Genomic DNA, 25,007 nt, shown 5'->3' with positions numbered 1-25,007 from the left:
GGGGCTGAGTTTAATTTCATAGTTGTTTTAAAATAAGGTCAGCTTAAGTTAAATTTTTCTTCCAGTCTTTGTTCCCCTTTCCCATATTTCATGGTACAGGTGTCACTGTGGGTTGTTAAGGACCTCACAGGATCATTGCAGTTGGAAAAGCCCTCCAAAGTCACAGAGTCCAAGCTGTGCCTGATGCCCGCCTTGTCGCCAGCCCAGAGCACTGAGTGCCACAGCCAGGCCTTCCCTGGACACTTCCAGGGCACTCCAAACCTCCCTGGGCAGCCCCTTCCAGTATTTAACAACCCTTTCCGTGAAGAAATTCCTCCTGATGGCCACCCTGAGCCTCCCCTGGCACGTCCTGAGGCCATTTCCCCCTGTCCTGAGCATGTCCCCGCATAACACATTTGCTGCTTCGAGTCTGCAGCCCCACCCTGGGAGTTTTCCCCATTGCCAGGTTGGCCCTTTCTGGCCCTTTCTCTGGGAGAACTTGGGCCCAGGTTGGAAGTGGGGACTCTGAAGTGCCCGTCAGTGGTGGGGGTCTCAGGGCAGGTGCCCACCCCACCATTGCGTCCTGAGGGAGCGGCGTGGGGAGCTCCAGGCCAGCCCTGCCCCGGCGCCGTTAATGCGATTTGTACTGGGCTGTGACTAATGGAGTAAATGAGGGCAGGAGCAGATGGTTCTCCCTGGGGGAGCTGCTCAGCCCGAGTGAACTGGGTCACTCAGCAATCTGTGGTGCCTCCCACCCCCCTGAGCTGGGCACGGGGACCCCGAGTGTCCATGGCAGAGAGGGTCCCGCGGGCTGTGGCCGTGCTCGGACGCCGGGGGGATTGTACCTCAGCGCAGCTGCACAGGCATCAAAACATCTGCTGGGGCTTCCAGATGGGAATTAAAGCTCACTGGCTGTTACATTGTCATAGAATCAAAGGATGCTGGGGTGGAAGGGGCTTTAAAGCCCATCCAGTGCCACCCCCTGCCATGGGCAGGGACACCTTCCTCTATCCCAGGTGAGCCCCATCCAACCTGGCCTGGGACACTTTAAGGGATGAGGCAGCCACAGCTTCTCTGGGCATTCTGTGCCAGGGCCTCCCCACCCTCACAGGGGACAATTCCTTCCCAATATCCCACCTAACCCTGCCCTCTTTCTCTTCAAAGCCATTCCCTGTGTCCTGTCCCTCAGGTAATGGAATCACAGAATGCTGGTTTTATATTTAAATGCAACTATGGATAAATAAAAGTATCAGCTTAGGGTTCCATACTAGAATTAAAGTTCATTAGTTGTTATATTTCAGAAACAAAATTATGTCAGAGCTCTATAATCATTTTAAAACTCTTTAATATCAGTAAATTATAGTCAATAGGGAATGTGAAAAGGGAAAATGACTGGAACAGATTGGAGGAGCTTAAGTTAATACCCAAGAATCTCCTCTTCTAAGTCTTCATTGTCAGTTTTTCTAAAAGCTGGTGGTAATTCCTTTTAAGTTGATAAAGTGAGGCTTCAGTGGAGTTACGAGGAGACTGAAGTGGTTCAGGTGCTGTGGTGAGTGTGGTGGACTCTGTCCTCTGCTTTCATAGAGTCATGGAAACGTTTGGGTTGGAAGGACCTTAAAGCCCGTCCAGTGCCACCCCTGCCATGGGCAGGGACACCTCCCACTGTCCCAGGCTGCTCCCAGCCCCAATGTCCAGCCTGGCCTTGGGCACTGCCAGGGATCCAGGGGCAGCCCAAGCTGCTCTGGGCACTCTGCTCTAAGGTTCTAAGACAGTTCCCCACAATAAATACTACGACCTTTCTTAGGTCCTGCCCCAGTGCAGGTTTTGGAACAGATCACTGGAGCTGCTCTGCAGCTGTGTCAGTGAAAATCACCTGAGGGGAGCAAAGGAGGATCCAGCTCTTCGGGTTGGGATTGAGCTCCAGAGAAGGGGAATATGCAGCACACCTGTGGTATTTAATGATTTCTAGGAAGTCTTTGTTAATGTCTTTCCAGAGGTGGTTAAGGACACTGATTCCTCGAGGCAGCCTCTGAAGGGGCTGTGTTGGAATTACTTGAGCATTTCAGGTCTGATTCCAACAAGTATTTCCACTGCCACCAGTCCTGGGGGCCTCAGGCTGGAGCTGCTCTGTGCCAGTGAGTGAGGGAATGGTGGTTTGATTTCCTGCATCCCTACACTGTAAAGGGCTCCAGTGGAGGGTTACATTCACCACTTTGTGGATGGCTTTGATTCACGCCCAAGCACACACACTGGAAAACCACACACAGGGAGGGCACATCCACACGGGAGTTATTTTAGTCATGTTTGGTGGGGAGATTCCCTCCTGCTCTCCAGGGCGAGAACTCTGAGGTGATGGAAACTTTCCTAAACCAAGGGATTGCACAGCACTTCCTCAGCTTTGGGCGTGTCCAGGTGCCTGGTGGCTGGGTCTGCACCACTGGGGGGTTGAGCCCTTCAGTCCTCTCCTGGTGAATTCGTGTGGCTCACACTGAAGCTGCTGCAGCTTTTCCAGCTCCCCCAGCAGCTTTTCCAGCTCCCTCAGCCTTCCCCATGGAGCCCCCCTGTTGCTGAGCCCCCAGGCTGTGTGAGGCAGGGGCAGAGGCAGCTCTGGTGGCTGTGCAGCCCTGATTTATTGTGGGAAATGTAAATGATGGTTTGGATAACAGCATCATTATCGTACCCAGAGCCAGGATATTTCCACAGCTACAGTGTATTTCCTCTCAATTAAATATTAATATTCCAGCCTGGCTGTGACAGGTTGTATGTTGCCTCAGTGAAAACAAAGGAGTCTGGGATGTCTGGAGGGCACCTTAAACTGTTTGCTGAGCTGAAACTGAGGCAGGTGACTCTGCTTTTGTTTGCAGAGCTTTGTTTGTTCCTCTCACGATGGCCGAGGTTCTGGACCTGCTGCTTCTGCATCTCTTTGGTAACGCAGGGAATTCTTAGCAGGGAGATGTTTCACAGGTTTCCTTGTTGACCTAAGTCCATTTGAGTTCTCTGTGAAGTCACTGGGCTTGGGCAGAGCTCAGCTCCAAGTTCTTTGTGTTAGAAAAAAGGCTCAGTGTTCTTGGAGATAATGTGCAAGACAGAACAGAATTCCACAGAAACAGAATACTGCTGATTCGGGGGCAAAGAGGGCCTTGGAGAGGTGATGATTCCTCATCTCCCAGTGGCTTTTCCCTCGTGAGAGGTGTCCTGTGGTGGCTCACAACCATCTGCCTCTTCCTGACCTAAGAAACATCCTTTCATTCAGGGAACAGGGGCAGGACAAGAGGGAACGGCCTCAGGCTGGGCCAGGGCAGGCTCAGGTTGGGCATCAGGAGGAATTTCTGCATGGAAAGGGCGCTCAGGCCTTGGCAGGGGCTGCCCAGGGAGGTTTGGAGTGCCCATCCCTGGAGGTGTCGGGGGAATTCCTGGACATGGCACTCAGGGCTCTGGGCTGGGGACAGGGTGGGCATCGGGCACAGGGTAGATTTGAGGTGTATTCCAGCTTTAATGAATCTGGGATTCTGTGATCCCACATCCTGCAAGGTGCAATACCAAACCTGCTGGAGAGAGTTCAAGAGTATCTTTGGTGCAGGGGAAAGGGATTTCAGGGGTTTTCTCCTTAGAGTCAGGGCTTCCCCCTTTGTCCCAGGGACACAGATCTCCAACTGATCGATTCCTCTGGGATGTATTTTCATTAAGCTCATTAGATCACACAGGAAAATCAGTACAGTTGTGTTTGTGTCTGTGCCAGGGGCCAGAGGCAATTCTGTCATGGCTGTGCAGAAGGTCAGGCATGTTTTGGGCTTTGTGTGAGCCTTTCATTCTGGAATTAGGGATTAAGTTTTACCAGACTCAGCTGTTTTGAGGTACTTCCTGAGGAATTCTTCGTGGAAAGGGTGTTAAATGTTAGAAGGGGCTGCCCAGGGAGGTGGTGGAGTCTGGAGGTGGCACTCAGTGCTCTGGGCTGGGGACAAGGTGGGCATCAGTGGTCTCAGAGGTTTTTTCCAGCCTCACTGATTCTGTGATACTTTGAGCAGTCTGTGATTTAGAACCAAAAACCTGCTTCCACCCAGGCAAACCATTTCCCCCCAAGACTAATAATGGATCATTTAATCTGTTGTCCCTTGCACGTGAGTTGTCCCACCCGTGGGAGCTGGGAGCTGCAGCCACCGCGCTGTCGCTGCGCGTCAGGGCTCTGCAGCTGATGCAGGAAAACACTTTCCAAAACCATTGACTACAACCTGTCTGAAGTTGTCAGCCTGGTTTTAACCTGACATTTATTGCTGCAGCCAGAACCAGAGAAGCGAGGTTAAATCAGGCTGTTTGCAATAATCTCAGTGTCCCATGTCCCTTTTCTTCCGAGGGTGTCCCTGGGAATGGGAAGGAGCACTTGGGTTTGGATGGTGTCCATCAATGTGTCCTGGCACAAGGGAGGATCTAAGGGCAGTTTGAGATGCTCTGCATGCTTTTCCTTGAGAAAATCCTCTCTAAAGAGTGAATGGGAAGCAGTTTGTCTTTCTGGGATGTCCTGTTTGTTTGGAACCCCTCCCTGACAGGAGGGGGCAGCCGGGGGGGTCGGGCTCTGCTCCCAGGGAACAGGGACAGGAGGAGAGGGAACGGCCTCAGGCTGGGCCAGGGCAGGCTCAGGTTGGACAGCAGCAGGAATTTCCCCATGGAAAGGGTGCTCAGGCCTTGGCAGGGGCTGCCCAGGGAGGTTTGGAGTGCCCAGCCCTGGAGGTGTCCAAGGAAGGGCTGGAGGTGGCACTCAGGGCTCTGGGCTGGGGACAAGGTGGGCATCAGGCACAGGGTGGACTCCATGGGCTGGGAGGGCTTTTCCAGCCTTTCATTCTGGGATCCAGTGAACTTCCTCCACAGCAGCAGCATCAGTCCCTCAACAGCTCCTGTGGTCCCTGGATTGGTCTCTTGCCCAGAGCAGCTGGGGCTGCCCCTGGATCCCTGGCAGTGTCCAAGGCCAGGCTGGACATTGGGGCTGGGAGCAGCCTGGGACAGTGGGAGGTGTCCCTGCCCATGATGATCCTGATGATCCTCCCCACCCAAGAATGTAAATTTGGGTATTTCTGTGCAGTACTTTTTTGGTTGAGCTCCACCAAGCTGGGCACACTCAGAGTGTTTTGCACTTTGTCTCCCCTTTTTTTTCTTAAAGGATTGAATTCAGTTTTCTTAAAGGATTGAATCCTTCCCTTTCCTGGGAGGGATGACACTTTTAAGACCAGTTTGGAACTCTGCTTCTAGGCTTGAAAGAGCTGTCTGACAAAATCTAATCGAGATTTTCCCTGTGACATTATTGGGTCACTAAATCCTAACTCCGAGATAAAACTTGTGAGGAAGAATGTCCCCAGTCTCCCTAAATTGAATTATGGTGGCAGATAGTTCAGATAAGTGGGTTTATCATCTTAAAATAGGCCATGAGGAAAACCATTACCCTTCAGTCAGACATTTTAGTTGGTTTTTCTTATATATGGAAGGGACTTGTGTAAAAACTTCTCTACAGAACTGTTGCTATTCAAGGAGGACACTTTGTACCTTGTTTTTCCTCAGTGTAGCACACAGGAATTAGCAGGCAAATGAGGATTACTGAAAATGAACCCCCAGCACCAGCTGATGTCTTCAGAAGCTTAGAGATGGATCAGGGCTTGTCACCAGCAGTTCTGCATCGCCCCAGTCCAGGATCTAAATAAGCTCCTTTAATGCCTCTGTACATTAAATTGTGAAATCCTGGGCCAGGACCACGAGGCTGTGCTTCCTCCCTGTCCCTCCTTGCAGAGCTGTGGATAAATCAGGATTTCTCGGTCTTCTGAGCAATCCAACAAAATATCAGGGATAGTAGCACATTATCCAGCACCTCCATGGTGTTTCCTTGGCTGGCTGTTATCCCCTGATCTCTGGAACCAGCTGTCATTATAGCAACATTTAAAACCAATGTTTCATAAAGCAATAAAGGAATGAGCCAAGGGCTGTGTCTGGAGCACAGGGATGCACTCCCAGCTCTTCCACCACTCCTGCCAGGAGGTGCATCCATCCAGCCCCTGGAACAGTGACTCTCTAATCATTATCTTTATTATTTCTTTTTCTTTCCTCATGTTGGTCTCGCTTTCACACCAGTTGGGCCTTGTCTGGTCTGGGTTAGGGCTGGAGGGAGATGGGGGTGCCCAAGGCCAGGTTGGACAGGGCAGGGCTTGTAGCAGCCTGGTCTGTGGGAGTTCAGTGCTGGGACTTTGTTGAAGCCACTGTTAGAGAGCAGCAGATTTTAGTTAAGCCCAAAATAGAGAGCGAGTGTGGTGAGTGGCTGTGGGGGCAATTCTGAAAACTTCCCTCTTTGTTTCTCAGATGGAGCTGAGGAAGAGAAGATGGAAACGGAGGCAGAGGGGCAGCAGGCAGAGAAGGTGAGTTTGGGTCCGCTGGCAGGAGGCTTCTGGCACTTAAATCCTGAGTTCCCAAGCTTTAGGGTGCCTGTAAGACAGGGGACAGTTGTGCTGCTTGTGTGTCCACAGTTTCCAGCCTCCACAGAGCTTCTTCTCGGTGACTGAGTCCTAAATCCCAGCAGTGAGGCATCAGCAGTTGTTCCTGGTCCTGGGGAGGAAAGGCTGGGCTGGGAGGAGCTGGGAGCTGGCTGATGCTGTGGGAATTGGGATTGGAGCTGCACAAGGAGCTGGCCCCGTGGGCTTTCCTGCCTGGGGGTGCCCTGAAGTGTCACCTTGCCCTGGGACAGTGGCTTTGGCAAACGCTTTCCAGCAAGGCTTCCAGGGCACGCAGGGCTTGGAGCACTCCCAGTACTCCACAGCCATTTGTGCCCCAGGTGCCTCCAGCTGAGCTGCTCAAGGAGAATCCTCCTCACAGGAATTCTGGGCTGGCTCTTGGGCATGGATGTGTTTGTGTCCTCCTGATGCTGGGGGTGATCCACCCTGCCCAGGAAGATCAGATATTTAGACACCAATTATTGTTATCCTTCAGCCTGTTGATAATGACCACAAGAACACATTTGTGGCTTTTTCATAACCTGCGTCCACAGACAGGTACCTCAAACTGCAGTGAGTGTTTCACACCTGAACTGGGATTAAACTGGGATCCTGGAATTGCAGGATAGCACTTCAATTACTGCTAAATTATTCTAATATTTAAATGATTACTATTTTATTTGTTTATATATTAATATAATGTTGTTTAATATGTATTTTCATAAAACTAATGTTTTAATTATATATTTATATGTAAATTTAATTTTAAAGCTATAATTAATTTCATGTGTAATTCCTGCTACATTCTTGATAAATAAATGGGGATGGTTGTTTCTGGAGTCTGCAGCAACAGGAAATATTTCTTGTTGCCTCCTTCACCACATGAGGAGTTCAGACTAACCTGGGGCTGATCAGTGCAGCCTTGGGGTTATTTCCCACTCTGTTTTCAGGTCGTTCTTCTGCCTCCCTGATATACAGGGGCATTTGGGAAGAGATAAGTGGGGAAGACTCACTCAGGACTTGGAAATCTGCATATTCCCAGCCATTCCATGATTCTGTGATCTCAGTTCAGGAGTTTTTGTACCCACAGAGTAACCCAGCTTGGCCTGGGTCACTGGACTTGGTCCAGTTTAGCATTTACTTTTACTCACATTTTGGCTTTGTTTGTCAGATTTGGCTGAAGCAGCAGCCACCCTTTAAAGTGTGATCTCTTCATTTATGGTAATTAATTAATTTGAAGGCCATGAATGAAGTTAACGGTGAATATCTTCTCTCCCTGCCATTCTCCAACCAATCTCATCCCCTTTAGGTGGAGAACAAAGCCGAGAGTGAAACTGAGGAAGGGGAGAAAGTCCCGGAAGGGGAAAACGAGCGGAGTGCGGAGAAGGAGCCGGAGAGCGAAGGGGCTGCGGAGCCCAAGACAGGTAACAGCTGCCAGCTGCTCCAGCACCTCCCCCAGAGTGCCTGGGACAGGCCCCAAACCCAGCTGGGAATGTTCCCCTGGCACCTCGGGCTGCTCCGTGTTCAGCAGAGCAGATTCCACTGTAACCTCCCTGCAGAGCTCAGGCACCAAATCCCTCCCTGAGCTTCCCAGCCCTGGGCATGGGGGAAGGAATTGCAGCACCAAAGTGCCTGTGGGTCGTAGAAATGGGTGGGGGTTTGCTCATATTCCACAACATTTGATCATTTTGGATGCAAAGAAGTGGAACTGCTGGAGGTGCTCAAGGTTGGACGGGGCTGGGAGCACCCTGGGCAGTGGGAGGTGTCCCTGCCCGTGGCAGGGGTGGGATGGGATGGGTTTTAAGGTCCCTTCCAACTCAAACCATTCTGGGATTCTCTGCTCACTTCTACCCTTGTTCAGTTTCCCTGGGAAGTGATGCAAAGCCTGAGGCTGAGGAGTAACAACACCTACATAAAACCTTGTTCTTTTTGACATTTCTCATGTGCCCCATAAAATCATGGAATGGTTTGGGTTGGAAGGGACTATAAGGGTCATCCAGTGCCACCCTGCCATGGGCAGGGACACCTCCACTGTCCCAGGCTGCTCCAAGCCCCAGTGTCCAACCTGGCCTTGGGCACTGCCAGGGATGGGAATGGATATATTGCTTTTTTCCTGCAACTTAGATTCAGGTTCTTAGCACCAGGTAGAATAAGGAGCATTTGGATTTGATGGAGTTGATTTGGAAATGATATGGGGAAGCTGATGGCAGGTGCTGAATTGAGAGGATGGGGATGAAAAGCATTTGAAGTTGCCCCATTTGTTGGATCAGGTCCCCTCAAACTGGGGTTCCCCTGTCAGCATTTGGATGGGGAGCAGTGCTGGAAGTCAGGAGGAGTTAATTAGTGCCTGCCTAATGAGTGTGGGGCCCTCCCATCCCGGGAATGCGTGTAACGGCCTGGGCTGGGAATGTCTTGCAGAGGAAAAGGAGGCAGAGGAGAACAAGGAGAACGTTGATGGCAGCAAAGACAAAGAGGCCGAGGCTGGGAAGAAGAAAGTGGAACACGAGATCTCGGAAGGAAATGTGGCCACAGCTGCAGCTGCTGCCCTGGCCTCTGCTGCCACCAAGGCCAAGGTTGGTGCTGCCCCAACACCCTGGGCTTGGCTTCCAAGGACAGCAGAGCTGTGCCTGAAGTGCTCCTTGGTCCCAGAGCTGTGGAGTTCACACTCTGATCCCTGACACCTTGTGGGAGCACAGGTGCTGCCTTAATTTCTCCTGCCTGGGCCCCTGAGTGAGATAACGAACAGTTGTAATTAAGCAGCTCCTTGGGTGATTATGGACTCGATGAACATCCCTGAGGAGCAGCCCAAAATGTGTGTGATTGCTTGGCAAGGCTTTTTTCTGCTGGGAGGTCTGGCTGTGGTGCTGAGGGTGCAGGTCTGGGGCACAAACCCTTCGATGGCCTCTGCTGCTGCCCCAGGGCTGCACACAAACCCCTGAGCTCTGTGTGGAGCAGACACAGAGGGATGTTCTGTCCTGGCACTACAGCTTCCACAGACACCTTAATGATTCTGTGTTTTGTTAAGAGCTCTGTTAAAAGCACGTTGGTGTCTTCCCTTGACTCCTGTTTGTGTGTGGTCTCTAATGAGCTGTGTTGAATCAGCTTTTCTTTACCCTGTAATTACTAATTGCACGTTGTCTTGCCTTTCCTTCTTGCAGGAACCACACTGCTTTCATTGCTTTTAGAGTATCTTTTTCAAGTCTGTTTTCTCTTTACAAATTTCTCTGGATTCAAGTTCTAATTTGGGTTTTTAAATCACTCTTGGATTCAGTGCCACGTTCCACGTCCACCTGCTTTACAGAAACCAAGAGCGAAGCATGGGTGGTGTTTATTCCTGATGGATTTCCACGGATAGAACGAGCTGTTGTGTGTTCTGTTGACTTTTCCACTCTGATCTTTGACTCGTTAACTTTAGACTCTTTCCCCAGCTGCATCCCCCAGAGTGAGGATGGTGGGTGATGTCATGTGCAGTCCCTCCTTTTGAACCCAGGAGATGGAGGATATTTTCGTTCTTACCTTTCAAACCAGGTTGTAAAATCCCACAAGGCAGAAAACTCCTTGTCCATTAAAATCCCAAACTGCAGGCAAAGCTGAGGTTCAGTATTTTGGTGAAGTGAAGCAGAGTCCAAAGTGGTTCCCTTGTGCATCACTTTGAACCTGAGGGTGACTCTCAGTTCATCAGACTCACAGATCTCCTCAGCCCAGCTGGAAAAACCTGTGCTGCATGAGGAGCCGTGAGATTTAATCTGTGCTTTATGGAAGGCCACTTGCTCCAAATGAAGATGAGCTGCTGCTCCCTTCCTCTGGAGACAACGAGCTGGAGGGAGCAGGGACCTGGCTGATGGCACTTTCCATTATGGCAGTAACAATGTTCTGGAAGAGCTTCAGCTTTCCATTATTGGGAATAATGTATTGTAATTAGGAGGCTGACGCTTCAGAGTAGAATTCAAGTTCAACAGGGATTTCTCTTCCCACTCACTTAAAAAGCCAGACAGTATTAGAGCTTTGGGTGGTCTGTGTCTTGTCTGAGGGAGTAATTAAACTCTTCATCATGAGCTCTAGGCCTGGTCATGTGGAAAGCTGTTTTCCTTAGGATTTGATATCAGAGGAATATTGCAGTTGGATTCTGAGGAAAGACAGGGGTTAAACACAAGTGATTGAAATGGGGTTTCATTTGTTTTGGGGCCTTTTTTCTTGGTTTTTTTCTTTTGGGATCAGTAGCTTCACCAAGAAATTGTGAGTTGTGCTCTTTGAGAAATGGTGAACATGAATGTTCAGGGTGAGACTCTGTATTTCGTAGAGAGCAACAGTTAAAATGTGTTTTTACGGGTTCTGGTTTCTGAACAAACACCATCAGAATTTAACTCCCTTCTGCTCATTTTCCTCCCAATGGAAAGCCAGTGTGAGCTGGTTTTTTCCTTTCTGTGCAGAAGTATCCCTGCTGGATCCTGTCCTGTGCTGCTCCTGCTCTGCTCCAGCTGGGACTGAGCTGCAGAACTTCTGCTCTTCATCCACCACTTCCCCTTCCCAAAACAACTGTTCTGGTCCCAGTTTGACCTCCTGCCAGACAGACCTCCCTGAATTCCTGCTGGGAGTTGGCTGGGACTGAAGAGATCATTCCTAGAAGGATCACTGCTGATCCCAGTGATGCAGTGGGGCTCCAGGAGAGCTGGAGAGGGACTTGGGATGGAGGGACAGGACCCAGGGAATGGCTTTCCTCTGCCAGAGGGCAGGGCTGGATGGGATAGTGGGAAAGAATGGGCTGTAAGGGTGGGGAGGCCCTGGCACAGAGTGCCCAGAGCAGCTGTGGCTGCCCCTGGATCCCTGGCAGTGTCCAAGGCCAGGCTGGACATTGGGGCTTGGAGCAGCCTGGGACAGTGGCAGGGCTGGCACTGGATGATCCTTAAGGTCTCTTCCCACCCAAACCATTCATGCATTCCGTGATTATTTTTTATAGAACCATTTAGGCTGGAAAAGCCCTTTAGGATCACTTGCTCATTTGTGACTCAAGGCTGGTGCAGTGATGGGTTTATCAGGCATTTCAAATTACCACTGAATTTGTGTTCCTGGTTTTCCTCAGCTGCAGCTGTAGGGATTTGTCCCTTGTCCACGGAAAGCTCAGGTAATGTCAGGCTGGGGAACAGCCTCTTTGAGTCTCTCTAGGAAAAACTTCAGGGATAATTTCCTTTCTAAGGTGTATTTTGAGACCTGTCCTTTACCTAATCATGTGCTTTGATTTGCTGTTAATCCCATTTCATTATTAAAATTGCACGTGTGACACAGAGTGAAGTGTTTGGTAGAAGACTCTGTATCACCAGGTGCTTCCCTCACTCTGAATTTTCACACAAACAAGTTTAGTTTACTAAACAGTGTTACTTGACATGAAATTCCCTGTTCTGTCAGCATTGTTTCATTATTTTGTGTGCAGCACTTTGGTCAGTTTTGGAACAGCTGATGGAATTTCAGGCGGATGTGGTGTTGGATGAGGTTGGAGTCACTCTGCTTCTCTCAGACCTGATTTAAAATTTACTTTAGAGCCAGGAGTGCATTTACCCACATTTACTGAACCCTCCTTCACTGCTGGTGGGTCAGGGAGGTGAATGCTGTCAAATGGCACAGTATCACATGGGTTTGAGAAATTCTGATTATAATCAGGGTTTTACAAGGAGGTTTTTAATGGTGCTTTCCTCCAGCTTGGTGTTTGTCCCAGTTCTGAGGCAGTTTGGGGCCCAGCTCCCTCGGTCAGGGTCTGTTTGCAGCTGGGGCTGGATGAGCCTCCTGCTTTTCCTTTTTTCCTTCTTCCCCTCAGGCCTCACCTTTCCCTTCTGACAGCCCAGCCCTCCTTGCCCCCAGGCCTTGGATGTGTCAGGAAGGCTTGGACACGGTGGGAACGTGTGTGCCTGTGAGCACAGAGCCCCCAGGCAGGACACTGCGGGTGCCTTCTCAGGGCGTTCTCGTTCTGAGCAGCAGGTTTTTATAAAAACGACTAAAAGCATCATGACCACACTTGTCACACTCTGAGGGTGTGAAACACTTCCCTGGCTGTCTCATGTATCAAATATATATATACACAGAGCCCTGGTGTTATTTATGTGTGTGTATAAATGGGATGAAGCTAAAGCCTTATAAAGAATCCACGTGCGCTTTACTTGAGCAAAAACTATTTTAATGGCAAAGACATGGCAGTGCCATCTACCTGCTTGGGGGTCATTCTGGGTCACAGCCTCTCGTGTGTGTCCTGCTGGGAGCCTTTTGGGTGACCCACAGCTGACTCCACTGAACCGACCCTTCTCCCTCATTTGCATTCCCACTGGAAGTGCTCCCTGTGCCCAGTGCTGGGAAGGCTCCGAGGCAGAGCTGGATTGCTCTGAGCATCCTCCACAGCTCCTGTAGGAAACCTTCACACCTATTTATTTGATTAAAAGCCTCATAATCTTCCAAGGGCCTCTGGTTCCCAGCATAAGATTTATAGTCTAATTCCCTGTTTTCTGTCCAGAAGCGGAGCAGGGTGGCTGAAGCTAGATGATTCCCTCCCTCCCAGCCCCTTATTGTGCCCAGCTTCCCAGAACAACCCCTGTGTTTCATCCCCAGCACCTGGCGGCCGTGGAGGAGAGGAAGATCAAGTCCCTGGTGGCCCTTTTGGTGGAAACTCAGATGAAGAAGCTGGAGATAAAACTTCGCCACTTTGAGGAGCTGGAAACCATCATGGACCGGGAGAAAGAGGCAGTAAGTGGGAATTTGGGATTACATCTGTCACTGCAAAGATCTGTGTGCGCCAACGTGGAAAACCAGCAGCTCCTCTCCTCTCCTTTATTTCCTTCTCCTTCAGCTGGAATCCATGATTCCCTCCCACAGTGGCTTTTGAGCCCTTTCCTCCTTCATCCAGTGTTTTGACTATTCCATAAGCAGCACACTGGGGGTGTCCTGGGTTTGCTTCCTCATCCTCATTCCAAGCAGGAACGTGGAATTGAGCCTTTAGGTGGCCTTTTCACATGGATTATATCTGACCTAAGAACAGCTTTTCCCTGGAGGAGTGAAATGGGTGGAACCCTTCCTTCCCTAGGAGGGGAACCAGCCCTGTCTGCCTTTCCCCCGACCCAGGGGAAGAGTCAGTTCCAAGGAGATGGTTCAGGTTTTTGGGGGCATTCTGAGCAGCTCGTGGGAAAGCCCTGGAAGTGGGGTGTGGAGGTGGAAGGGGAATGCTCAGGTGTGACAGCCTCATTTGTGGTGGTGGTGCTGATGATGGGTTTGCCTGAGCCGGGAAGGCAGCAGCAGCTTCAGGAGAGGGGAGGTCAGAGGAGGAGTGAGGTCAGGACATGGAGAGGTGCTGCCTGGGCCTGGATTACTCAGGAATTACGAGGAGTTGTGTCACACACAGTGCCAGAGGCTTTGGAGAAGTGCTTCCTCTCTGGCTGCTCGAAAGATGACTCAAAATCTCATTTTTATCAGAATGGCCATTTTTAAATGTATTTTTTCTTAGCTGCCTCATTGTTGTGGGTAGATAGTTACTCCAAATGGGTTGAAGATGTTGATTCATCATTCCAGGGATTTCCGCATTTGCCCTTCTGTGTGAAGGCAATGGAATTATCCCCATTTGGCATCCATGGAATCATAGCCCAGGCTGGGAAGGGCATTGGGTCCAACTCTGCTGCTCACAGAACCTCAAACTAAACCATGTGAGCAAGAGCATCATGCAGACATTCCCTGAACTGTGCCAGGCCTGATGCCGTGGCCGCATCCCTGGGGAGCCTGGCCACCCTGTCCATGGAGAACCTCTTTTCCAGTGCAAAGCTCCCCCTAATCACACTGATGGAGTTTGACAAGATGTGGACTTCTCTTGGAGCAGGATGTCAGCAGGAATTTCTGGATTGCTCCACATCCTCTACCGTTTCAGTCTGTATTTGATTGGCAGCTCAGGAAATGGACCTAACTCTTTTGGAAAGGTTCCCTGCAGATTCTTTCTTTGGGGGATATATTCCATTAGTGACAGGGAGGGGTTTTTTCCTCCCTTTTGAGGCATATGACATTTCCCTTTTTAAAAATGTGCATACAGATTTTCCCCTTGGCTTCCTGGTGGTTAAATTCGGTCTTTTCACCTGTCATTGTGGATATTTAGTGGAATAATTAAAGCAGAAAAAGCTCCTTGTTGCCATTGCACACTGTGCCTGTCGCTCCTGCTGCCCTGGCTTCTCCTTGCAGGGAAGGAGCAGGGATTGTGAGTGTTGACAGGAGTCAGTGCTGCAGACTGGAGGGTGTTACATTTCAGGCAAAGCACATTTATTTGTGTTTGAGCTGAGCAGTGTCAGCGCTGCCAGTGCTGAGTGTGGCAAACCAGGGGCCTGTTGGTGGAGCTTTGCCAACCCAGAATTTCTAATGGCACCTGAAGCTTTGCTGGTTCTGTTCAGGGAGGAATCCCTGAGGCTGGAAAAGCCCTCCCAGTCCATGGAGTCCAGCCTGTGCTCAATGCCCCCCTTGTCCCCAGCCCAGAGCACCCAGTGCCACCCCCAGGCCTTCCTGGGACTCCTCCAGGGATAGGGACTCCAAACCTCCCTGGGCAGCCCCTGCCAAGGCCTGAGCACCCTTTCCATGGGGAAATTCCTGCTGAAAGGAAGTTCTGTGCTGGAGATGAAGCTGTAGCACAGTGATGTGTTGTATTAGGGAACATTAAATGCTTGTAGTTGCCCCTCCTGGTGCATCGCTTTTACAACAGTACAGAAGTGGTTGTTGAATATTGGGGGATTGTCAGGTGTAACACCCAGAACCACCTCCCTGAATCCCAGCTGATTTCCTGAGCAGGGTTCTGTAGGGAGACGCTGTGGGAGAGGGTCCAGCAGGGGCCAGAGAGATGTTCAGGGCTTTGGAGCATCTCTGATGAGCAGAGACTGCAGGAGCTGGGCCTGGTCAGTCTGCACAAGGGAAGCTCAGAGGGGATCCCATCAATCCACACAAATCTCCCCCAGGGCTGCCAGAGGATGGTCCCAGACTCTGCTCAGTGACAGGACAAGGAGCAGTGGCCACAAACCAAAACACAGCAAGTTCCAGCTCAGCAGGAGGAAGAGCCTCTTTCCATGGAGGAGGGGCAGAGCCCTGGAACAGCTGCCCAGGGGGCCTGGAGTCTCCCTCTCCAGAGGGATCCCAAACCCCCTGGACACGTTCCTGTGTCACCTGCTCCAGGTGCCCCTGCCCAGGCAGGGGCTGGACTGGATGGGCTCCAGACCCTCCCAACGCAGGCACTCTGGGATTCTGGGGCAGGTGACAGGAGCTGGCCTTGGTGAAGGTTCTCAGCCTCTCTCCTGCCTCATTCCAGCTGCAGGAATGACTGAGACTGGGGAGCAGCTGTAAGTTACTGATGGAGTTCCCACTGGAAAATGTGTTGCTGCAGTTGTTTTAATGCCAGTCCAGGTGTACAGCCAGGGGTTGTGTCTGAGGTGGTGACAGAGCCTGGTACAGAACCAGGGGTTTGGGCTCTGTACTAGAGCCCAAGCTTAAACTTGGCTCAGCTTTACACCAGCTCATGTTATAACTTGTCTTTCTGTGCCTTTTTATCCCCTGTCCAACTGTCTGTCCTCATCCCAAGCATAGGGATTGTATAGAGGGGAAGTTTCCCCTGGCTTTCCATACTCAAATGTGAATTTTCAGGCACTGGCTGCTGTTTGGGCATCCTTGTAAGGACTCTTTTAAACTGTAGCGGGATGGGGTGCCCGAAGAGAGCAATGCGGGCCACAAAAGGGTCTCAAAGGAATAAAAAAGTGTTGCCTGAGCCTTTGTTTGGGGTCATTTGCAGGAGTTCCTCTCCCAGCTGTCTGCCACCTCGGGAATGTTTCCCCACACGCCCCATTTCCCCGGTGGGGTGGATTGATCGGGTGCTTCCCTCAGCGTATCAGCGTGTCCGAGGAGAAAGGAGCCAGGGCAGCATGAATAATGCCATTGTGGGCCTGCAGCAGCCGCTCCACCCCGGCCAGGATCATGTTTAATTCATGAGCTCGGCCCTTCTGGGGCTGCTGAATGGCTGCTCTGTGGAGCTCCCTTCCCGCTCCCCATCCCTGCCTTGTCAGCAGCCAGGCTGCCAACACCGAGTACTGAGGGAGCTTTGGGATTTTTGGAGAACTCGTGCTAGGTGAGAGTCTCCTTGGCAACCTGCTTTTCAGCTGAATTACAGTCTCTACCTTAAAACACTCATTGAATATTTGTAAGTGAGTCACGCGACCCCGGGTCTGGTTGTCCAAGAGTTATAATGTGGGAATGTGTCAGTATTCCTTAAATAAGTCAAATTCCACTTCCTTCACCAGGACACTGATCCATCAAACAAATGCCCGATTGTAGGGAATGCTTCCTGTAGCTTTTTTGTCTTTTCATGGAATTCCAGACTGGTTTGGGTTGGAAGGTTCTTCAGGATCATCCAGTTCCACCCAGGGCAGGAGCACCTTCCCTAGGCCAGGTTGCTCAGGTCTCACTCTCTACACGATTTCATAATTAATCAAAGTAGCCTATTTGATGTTAATTGGCCTAGGTTTTTTACATAAAGCTCTTAATAGTGCAAACGACTGGTGTCTGGCTGCTGTGGCATCCAATTCCTGCACTCAGAGGATGGAGAAGGCTCCTGCCTGTGATCCCCAAGCTCCTGCAGCTGCACACATGTTCTGCTTTGGGCTTGCCTAGAAAACTCCTTGAGTTTCCTGTTCTCCCTCATTCCAGCATGCAGAACATGGAGAGAGAAAGCCCCGGTTTCTTCCAGAGCTGCATTAGGGCTGAGTTCTCAGTGCAGAGCTCTGTGAGTAACGAGCTGTGTTGCTGAGAGGTTTTGGGACAGAACAAGGTGAGTCCCTGTGTTCCAGCTGGAAGAAGCTCTGGAGACTTTCCCAGAACCTGCTGCAAACATCCACAGGACAGGTGTTCGATTTGGGTTTGGTGGGGTTGGAATGAGAGGCTCCTTCCAGCCCAGCCCCCGTCTGGTTGGTAGGAACACGTTTGAAATGCATCCTTCCTAACTTGCCTGTGCCTTCTGTCCCCTTCTGGCACAGCTGGAGCAGCAGAGGCAGCAGCTGCTGACCGAGAGGCAGAACTTCCACATGGAGCAGCTCAAGTACGCCGAGCTAAGGGCTCGCCAGCAAATGGAGCAGCAGCACAGCCAGAACCCCCAGCAGCCCCACCAGCACCCCAGCGGGCCTGGCATGAACCCCCTGGGGGCACCAGCACACCCAGGGCTGCTGCCCCACCAGCAGCCCCCGCCCTACCCCATGATGCACCACCAGATGCCACCTCCTCACCCACCTCAGCCAGGTAAGAGCTGGGAGCAGGGAATTCCTGCTGTGAATCCCTGTAGGAGTGAGCCCAGAGGGAGAGGAGCTGCCAGGAGAGGCTGCCCGAGGGGTGTTGGCTGGTCTGGGTTACTGGTTTGTAATGGTGCCACTGTCAGACACGGCTGGCTGGAAGGATGAGCTTTGCTTGTTCTGCAGGTTCATTTTGGAGCTTTTACCCCATTCTGGATGTGTGGATGGAGTTTGAGGAGGTGGTGTCTTATGGAGGGTGTGAACCCCAAAAGTTGGGAATGAGGGAGGGCCAGGCTCCCCCCAGCAGCACCAGGGTGGGAGGCAGTGGGCACAAACATGAGAAATTCCTTCCAGCCACAGGAAAACACCTTTTTTTTTCCCTGGGAGGTTCATCAGCCCCAGAGCAGATTGTCCAGCAGGGCTGGGAGTCCCCTGTCTGGGACAGTCAGGCTCTAAAGTCAAGTGAAATGTGAAGCTACCCCAAGCACTTCCAGATGTTTTTAGGTTATTTGTATTTCTCTAGACTTGTTTTGGTGATCTGAGCAGATGCTCCTTCAAAAACAATCATTCCTCAAATTCTCCAGTTCATGGCACGGAAGTTAAGAGACTGGGACAAGCAGCAGAAGCTCCTTAAGGAACTTCCTTTGGCAGGAGACCTGACTGTGAGAGGTTGCTGTGTCCTGCCTGGATGTGTTTGATGCCAGGGGAGGGTCACAGGACCGTGTTGGTCAGAGGGGTCACCTGGAAGTGTCCAGTGCAGCCCGTCCTGCTGGTAGGGGACTTGTCCTGCTGAGGGTTGGGTATCTCCAAGGGGGGAGATACTCCTGATTCCAGAGGGTGGGATGATCAGGTGCTGATGTGAATTGGCAGCTTTTACTTGCTAAAGGTTGTTGAAATGGTAATTTAAAATTGAATAATGGTGTCTGACACATGGGAATCTGGTTGTGGGACTGGACACAGCCGAGGAGCTTGACCAAAACCTGCTCCAGAAGAAGACCTGATCAGTTATTAGCCAAAAGTATTTTGGAAGATTTTTCATAGGCAGCTGCTGAAGAAGCTGGAAAGTTTGAGTGTCATAATCCAGATAGAACGTGGCAACAGGAAGCTGCAGGAACTTGAGTTTTCCTCTTGAGACAAAAAGCATTTGATTTGGGAAGGAGCAGAAGGGCACAGGAGACAGCAGGATTTGCAGGTGACCAGGAAAATGGGCACTAATCCAACTGGATCTGCAGAGTGATCAAAGTGGATTCCTTCAGCAGGGGCAGAGGACTGGTGACTGGGCAGGAAGGGAAGACTTGTCTGGTGAGGCTCAGGCTCACTCCGTTTTTAAGGCTCAGGGAGTTCCTGGGTTCGCTGTGGACAAAAATCCGTGGGAGCTGGTTTGGTTTTTGCTGGAATTGGATTGTGAGTGTGATAAAACATGGTCTAGCTTTAGACTCAGATTTAACATGCTGGCTCAGTGTGTCTGTTGTGGGGTGTGGACAGCTCAGGGCTGCTCACGTGGCTGTGAAGGAATAACCTGGAAAGGGAAAACTGGCAAATGGGGAACGGAGTAAAGGAGGCAATCCTGGCACATCCATACACAGCTCTCCTTCCATGCTGCTGTGGGGACTGGGACAAGATTAAAGCATTGTTGTGTTTATTCTCTGGGGAGCTGATAACTCCTGCTTTCTGATGTGCTCCCATCCTTGGCTCACACAGCCCCGTGTTACTCCAGCCCCTCGCAGCCACCCAGGCTCTGCATTCCCAGGGGTCCCTCCCGGAGCAGGAACAGGGAATGTGGCTCTGTTAATTAGTCAGAACATCTCTCTTTCAGGTTTGATTAAAGCTGGTCGATAGATTGACTTTTCCAGCAGCACCTCCCCTGGCTGAGGGCAGCAGAGCCCTGGCTAAGGCTCAGCACTCCTGACTCCCACAGCAGCATCCAGAGCTGTCCCATTCCACACGCCCCCAGCACCGGGATGTGCCCTCACCTCCTCTGACAGTTCTCTGGTTTGATGCTTCTGTGAAGGGAAGAGTTGGAGGCCTGCTCAGAGTTTGGAGCAAACCGCTCTGTGTCTCCAGCCACAGCCCAGCTGATCTTTCCTGGAAAGCAGAAGGGGCTCGTTTCCTTGAGTTCTTCAGTGGCAGTTTGTTAGGAGTGCCTGGGAAGGCCACAGGTGCCAAAGCTCCTTGGCTGCACAGCAGAGTTATTCTGACTTGAGGGCATGGAGAGAAAATGGCAAACTGGTGAACTTCACCTTGCTCACCCTACACCTGTGAGTTCCCTCACTGGGTCTGCCCCTGAGTCTCCTGCAGCCTAGGGGGAGATCCCAAATTTTGGTGAGTGAGGAGATTATGGAGTCCTGGAATGGTTTGGGTTGGACCTCGATAATCACCCAGTGCCACCTCCTGCCATGGCAGGGACACCTTCCACTGTCCCAGGCTGCTCCAAGCCCCAATGTCCAGCCTGGCCTTGGGCACTGCCTGAGATGGGGAGAAGAAACTCCCAAACCCCTGAGAGTGATCCAGGAGCACCATGGGGCAGCTGGGCTGGCAGTACCTGCACAGTTCCTGCTCAGCTGGCTGGGTGTCACTCCAGCCCTTACCTCGGTGCTCTCTGGTGGTTTCAGACAGGTTCTGACCTCAATAGCAGCTGGAAGTGCAGCCGTGGGCTCAGCAGACCGTGAACAGAACCAAGGTCGGTTCCTTGGAGTGATTGACGAGAGCTGAAGGGGTGGTGGGAAGCAAAGGGAGGAAAGGATCTGAGATGGCATTTGGAGAGGGAAGAGAGGAAGATAAATTCCTGCTCACGGCTCGTCTGGACTCGGGGGCAGAAACAGTTAAGTCAATCTCTTAACTAAAAGTGAGGCTTTTCCCAGAAATGTGGTTTTTAGCTCAGATGTCAGTCTGGACATGGTGGTGGAGAACATCTCCAGTGGAGGGTTGGGCTGGAGCCATCTGGAGAACATCTCCAGCTGAGGGTCACCCATTTCTCCTTGGCAGGACCATGTCTGGCTCTGCTGGACCGTAGATTCATCTTCCCTGAGCTTATTTTGTTCTCCCCTTTGCCCTGGAATGAAAACTTTTAGAATAGGGGGAAAAAATTGGATTCCAGTTTCACTGTGAAAAGCTGCACCTTGTCATTATAACGGGAAATAAAATTTCCAGTTTCTTCCCATGGCACTTCATTGATTTCTGTTTAAGCTCTGGGCTGGTGATCAGTGGGATGAGAACTCCTGGTTCTGGTGATACTCGTGGTGTGGACTACAGGAAACTTCTGGAAATTCTTGGAGGAAGAGAGATAGCTGGGATTAGTAGCTGTCATTATTAACTCTTCCTTCGGGTGGAATTTTCACCTGGTAAATCATCTCTGACCTAAGGCAGAAATGGAATGAGGAGGGCAGGATACACTTCCCACCACAGCTGGATGAGCAACTTAATAACCTTTCCCTGATATATTTTGCCCCATTTTCTGTCAATGGTTGAAATACTCAAAAAAAATACTTTGTCAGGAATTTTGAGCTTGTGGTTTTTCAGCTGCTGAGCATTTCATTATTTGTAGGTTTAAATTAAGTTCCTGGATGCTATTTGCTTCCTTATTGGGCTGGTGACTATTCCAGGGGGTTTTTTTTTGGGTACAGATAAAGATTTTGAGTTCACTTGCTTTAGGTAAATACTCCCTAACAGCTGTCAGTGCTTCCTGTTTCTCCATCAGATGTACAGAGTTTGCTGGGGAGGTGCAGGGAGCAGTGGGATGAAAGGAAATCCAAGTCATGGGGTGGTGCATGGGGTTGGAGCTGATCCACAGCATTGTAACCTGGGGGTAATTTGGGGTTGAAGGTGTGAGGGAGGTCGGTGGCACAGGAACACTGGCACCACGTTGGGCTCTCTGCAGTTTGGCTGTTTAAAAACCTGCCCCAGGCAAGAGGCAGCGGCTCCTGGGGCTGAGCGCTCCCGGGGATGTTTGGTGCAGGATCCTTTCCTCTGGGAGGGTGACAGCAGCAGCTTCCCCACGAGGTATTCCCAGAGTCTCCTACGTGCTTCCCGGGAGGCACGGAATGGTGATCCCGGCGCGGGGCCCAGGCACGGCTCCGGCCCTGGAGGTGCCCGAGCGCGGCACTCGGAGGGAGGGCCAGAAATGCTGGATGCCAGTGAAGTGGAAATTCTGCCTCTTCTTCCCGGAGACACGAGGCCAAACGAGTTACTGTGGTTAATTATTCACAGTGCTTGGCTGGGGGGGCAGCGGGAGGGAGGGTGGAGGGAAGGATGGATCTGCTGTTGGAATATCCCTGCCCATGGCAGGGGTTGAATGAGCTGAGCTTTAGGGTTCCTTCCAACCCAAACCATTCCAGGATTCCCAGAGCCTGTGAAACCCATTCCCAGTGGGAAGGAGCACACCTTGGAATGCCAGCCAGCATTCCCTGGAGGTGTTCTCTGCCTCTTCCATGTCAGGGCTGGGAAACAACTCCTCAGTAGCAGGAGAGCAGGCTGTCAGCCAGGCTCATCCCCACAGAGCTGCTCCGTGCCCTCCGGAATCCCGCCCGCCAAAGGCCCCTCCTGCACGGAGCACTGGCTGTGTCCACAGGTTTTCCCTGCAAAGGCTGGACAGGGAGAGGTGCTGGAGCATTTGGATCAGCTCCAAGCCTCGTGCATCAAAACAAAACCCCTCTGGCTGCTTATCAGCCCAGTGCTCCTCAAGTGCTGATTTAATAGAGGCAGAGGCTTTTTAATGGAGATAAATACCTTGGAGAGCCTCTAAAGGCGTTCCTCCCAATTCCCTGGAGTGTGAGGCTGCGTTGGTAACAGGGGAGGGTGCTGGAGAAGGTGCCCAGCCCCTCCCTGTGAGGGGTTTTCATTCTGGTAAATCTCGATGTGTTGAACCTTTGGACTGGACCTTTTCCCACAGCTGCTGTTCCTCGGCTCTCCCCCCTATGTAGGTCACACTTCCACATTTTCTGCTTGAGCCGCTGTCTTGGAGCGCTTTCTCTTGGAAAAAAACATCTGTGTAGGAGCAGGGCTTTGGTTCTGCCATGGTGGCAGCAGTGATTTCCCTTGGTTAATCCCACTCTGGATGGGTTCAGTACTTGGGTACTCTCAGCTTGGGTGTTTTGGAGCTGGGATGGGATGGGATTGTTCCTCTGCCAGCTCCCTAAGCTCATTTTGAGGTAAAATTGTTGCATCCCGTGTCAGGAAGGGAAAAAATGGGCAGCCAAACCCCCACACAGAGGAGCTTCTCAGCTTACGGACAACTCCAGCAAACCAGCAGTGCTGCTTGGTTTTAAACCTCCAAGGTTTAACAGGGAAAACAGCTTGGGACAATCCATGGTCCAGGAAGGAGGGAGCTTCCCAGTGAGCATTGCTGGGAGGTTGGGAGTTGTAGAATCCCATGGTATGGATGGGAAGGGACCCTAAGGACCATCCAGTGCCACCCCTGCCGTGGGCAGGGACACCTCCCACTGTCCCAGGCTGCTCCCAGCCCCAATGTCCAGCCTGGCCTTGGGCACTGCCAGGGATCCAGGGGCACACTTTGCATTTATGAAGAAATGACATTTTAGAAAGTAGATTTAATTTCTGTTCAGAGGTGATTTTAGCACAACTGGGGTTGATTTGCATATCAAAACATCCTTGAAGCTGCATGTCCCTGTGGGTTTGACAGCCTTTTCCTGAAGGAATTCTTGCCCAGTGCTGGAATTTCACGTGAAGCCACTCAGTGTGTAGTAAAGTCTGATTCAGCTTCCGATGTTTCAGAAAAGGGATTTTAATATTAATCACTTCGTTAGTGAGAGAGAATCCCGTAGGCCTGTGGTGTTCAGGGATGCCCAAATTATTGAGGGTCCTTTCAGGTGGCAGCTCCCAGGCTGGGAATTTCTCAGTTCCCAGCTTTCCTGGGCCTTTCAAACACAGCTGTGTTATTCCAGTTTTTATGTTTTTATTCCCTGATCAACCTTAATTTTGCCAGTGAATAACACCCCTCGTAGCTGTGAATATCTTCTTCTGCTACAAAGTCTCTGAGTCTTTAGGAGGTTGGAACTGGATGATGTTTCCCAATATCCCATCCCCCTGGCACTGGGAAGCCATTCCCTGTGTCCTGTCCTTCCATGCCTTGTCCCCAGTCCCTCTGCAGCTCTCCTGGAGCCCCTTTAGCACTGGAAGGGGCTCTGAGGTGTCCCTGGAGATTCTCCTCTAGGAGTTAATGGTGTTTGTGCCCAGGTGTTGGCTCCATCCCAAATGCAGAGCTTTAGCCCCGTGTGACTCTGGTGCTGTTCATGTGCGTTCAGAGCCTTTGTTGTGTCAGAGGGTTCATCACGTTCATTTCCCCCCTTGCCTGAAGGGAAGGAGCCATTTCCATCCCTGTCTCATTAAATACTGTCCCTCCATGGACATGTGTTAAAGGAAATGGAATTGGATTATGCCAAACCATCCCTCAAATGAGGTTTTAAAGTATCAGCCCCAAGCTGGAGGTGTCCAGGGCCAGGTGGTGTAGCTGGAACAGGGAGGTCTCCCACAGAGCTGGTTTGTGAGGAAGAGCCTTGGAATCCTCCTCACAGCAACACCTGGAATCATAGCAGGAATTCCTGTGCAGCCCAGCTTTAACTGTGTGATTTCAGTTCTCCCAGGAAGCTTATCCATGAGGCTTCATGGCTGCTCCTCTCCATCAGGGGCTCTTCCTCTGATGCCTTGTTACTCCGTCTGGTTCCCAGCACTTGGATTCCGTGGGATGCCCTTTCTGGTGGGGGTTCCCCTTGGGTTTGACTGTGTTCCCTCCCACTTGCCCCTTGTTCCGGTGTTCCCAAGAGGTTCCAAGTGCCCCCTGACCCTTCCTGGAGGTGTGTTGGGGGATGAAGAGGCGTTTCCTGGGAGTGTGGAGCGCACGCGGAGCCGCCTCTCACAGAGGGCTCTGCTCACTGCTGGGAGCACAACCCCACTGGTTTTCCCTCCCCAGCACTTCGAGGGCCTCACGCTCGTGTCTCTCCCTCCTCTGCAGGTCAGATGCCGGGGCCTGGCTCCATGATCCCAGGACAGCCCCTGCCGGGCCGGATGATGCCAAGCGTGTCCGCCAGCATCCACCCCGGTGGCGGGGCCGCCCCGCCCGGGATGGCCCCGATGTCGGGGAACCTCATCGGCCCCCGCGTCCCGCTGGCAGCTCCCAACGGCATGTGTGAGTGCACCTCCTGGGGATGCTCCTGGGGGGCTCCTCTGTCACTGGGAAAGGCATTCTAGTGGGAACTCCCTATTTCCTGCAGGAATAACGGGATCTGTGCACACTGCCAGCCCGAGAGTGGTGCCGGGGATGTGCTGGAAGCTCTAAGTG

At 51.5% G+C, this 25,007-nt stretch overlaps 1 protein-coding gene across 1 annotated transcript in view; it reads left to right on the top strand.

The window, feature by feature from the left end:
* The window catches only part of SMARCC1 (SWI/SNF related, matrix associated, actin dependent regulator of chromatin subfamily c member 1), a 65,603-nt gene that overhangs the window by 37,487 nt on the left and 3,109 nt on the right, over positions 1-25,007 (top strand). Inside the window, exons 22-27 of the mRNA XM_039548743.1 lie at positions 6,316-6,371; positions 7,753-7,867; positions 8,862-9,016; positions 13,035-13,169; positions 17,465-17,723; positions 24,681-24,854. Of these exons, the coding sequence (XP_039404677.1) occupies positions 6,316-6,371; positions 7,753-7,867; positions 8,862-9,016; positions 13,035-13,169; positions 17,465-17,723; positions 24,681-24,854 (894 nt within the window). The remainder of the gene's footprint in view (positions 1-6,315; positions 6,372-7,752; positions 7,868-8,861; positions 9,017-13,034; positions 13,170-17,464; positions 17,724-24,680; positions 24,855-25,007) is intronic.

The sequence above is a fragment of the Corvus cornix genome, chromosome 2 (genome assembly GCF_000738735.6).
Source record: "Corvus cornix cornix isolate S_Up_H32 chromosome 2, ASM73873v5, whole genome shotgun sequence".
NCBI classification, from domain to species: domain Eukaryota; kingdom Metazoa; phylum Chordata; class Aves; order Passeriformes; family Corvidae; genus Corvus; species Corvus cornix.
This window is presented reverse-complemented; position numbering and strand designations above follow the sequence as displayed.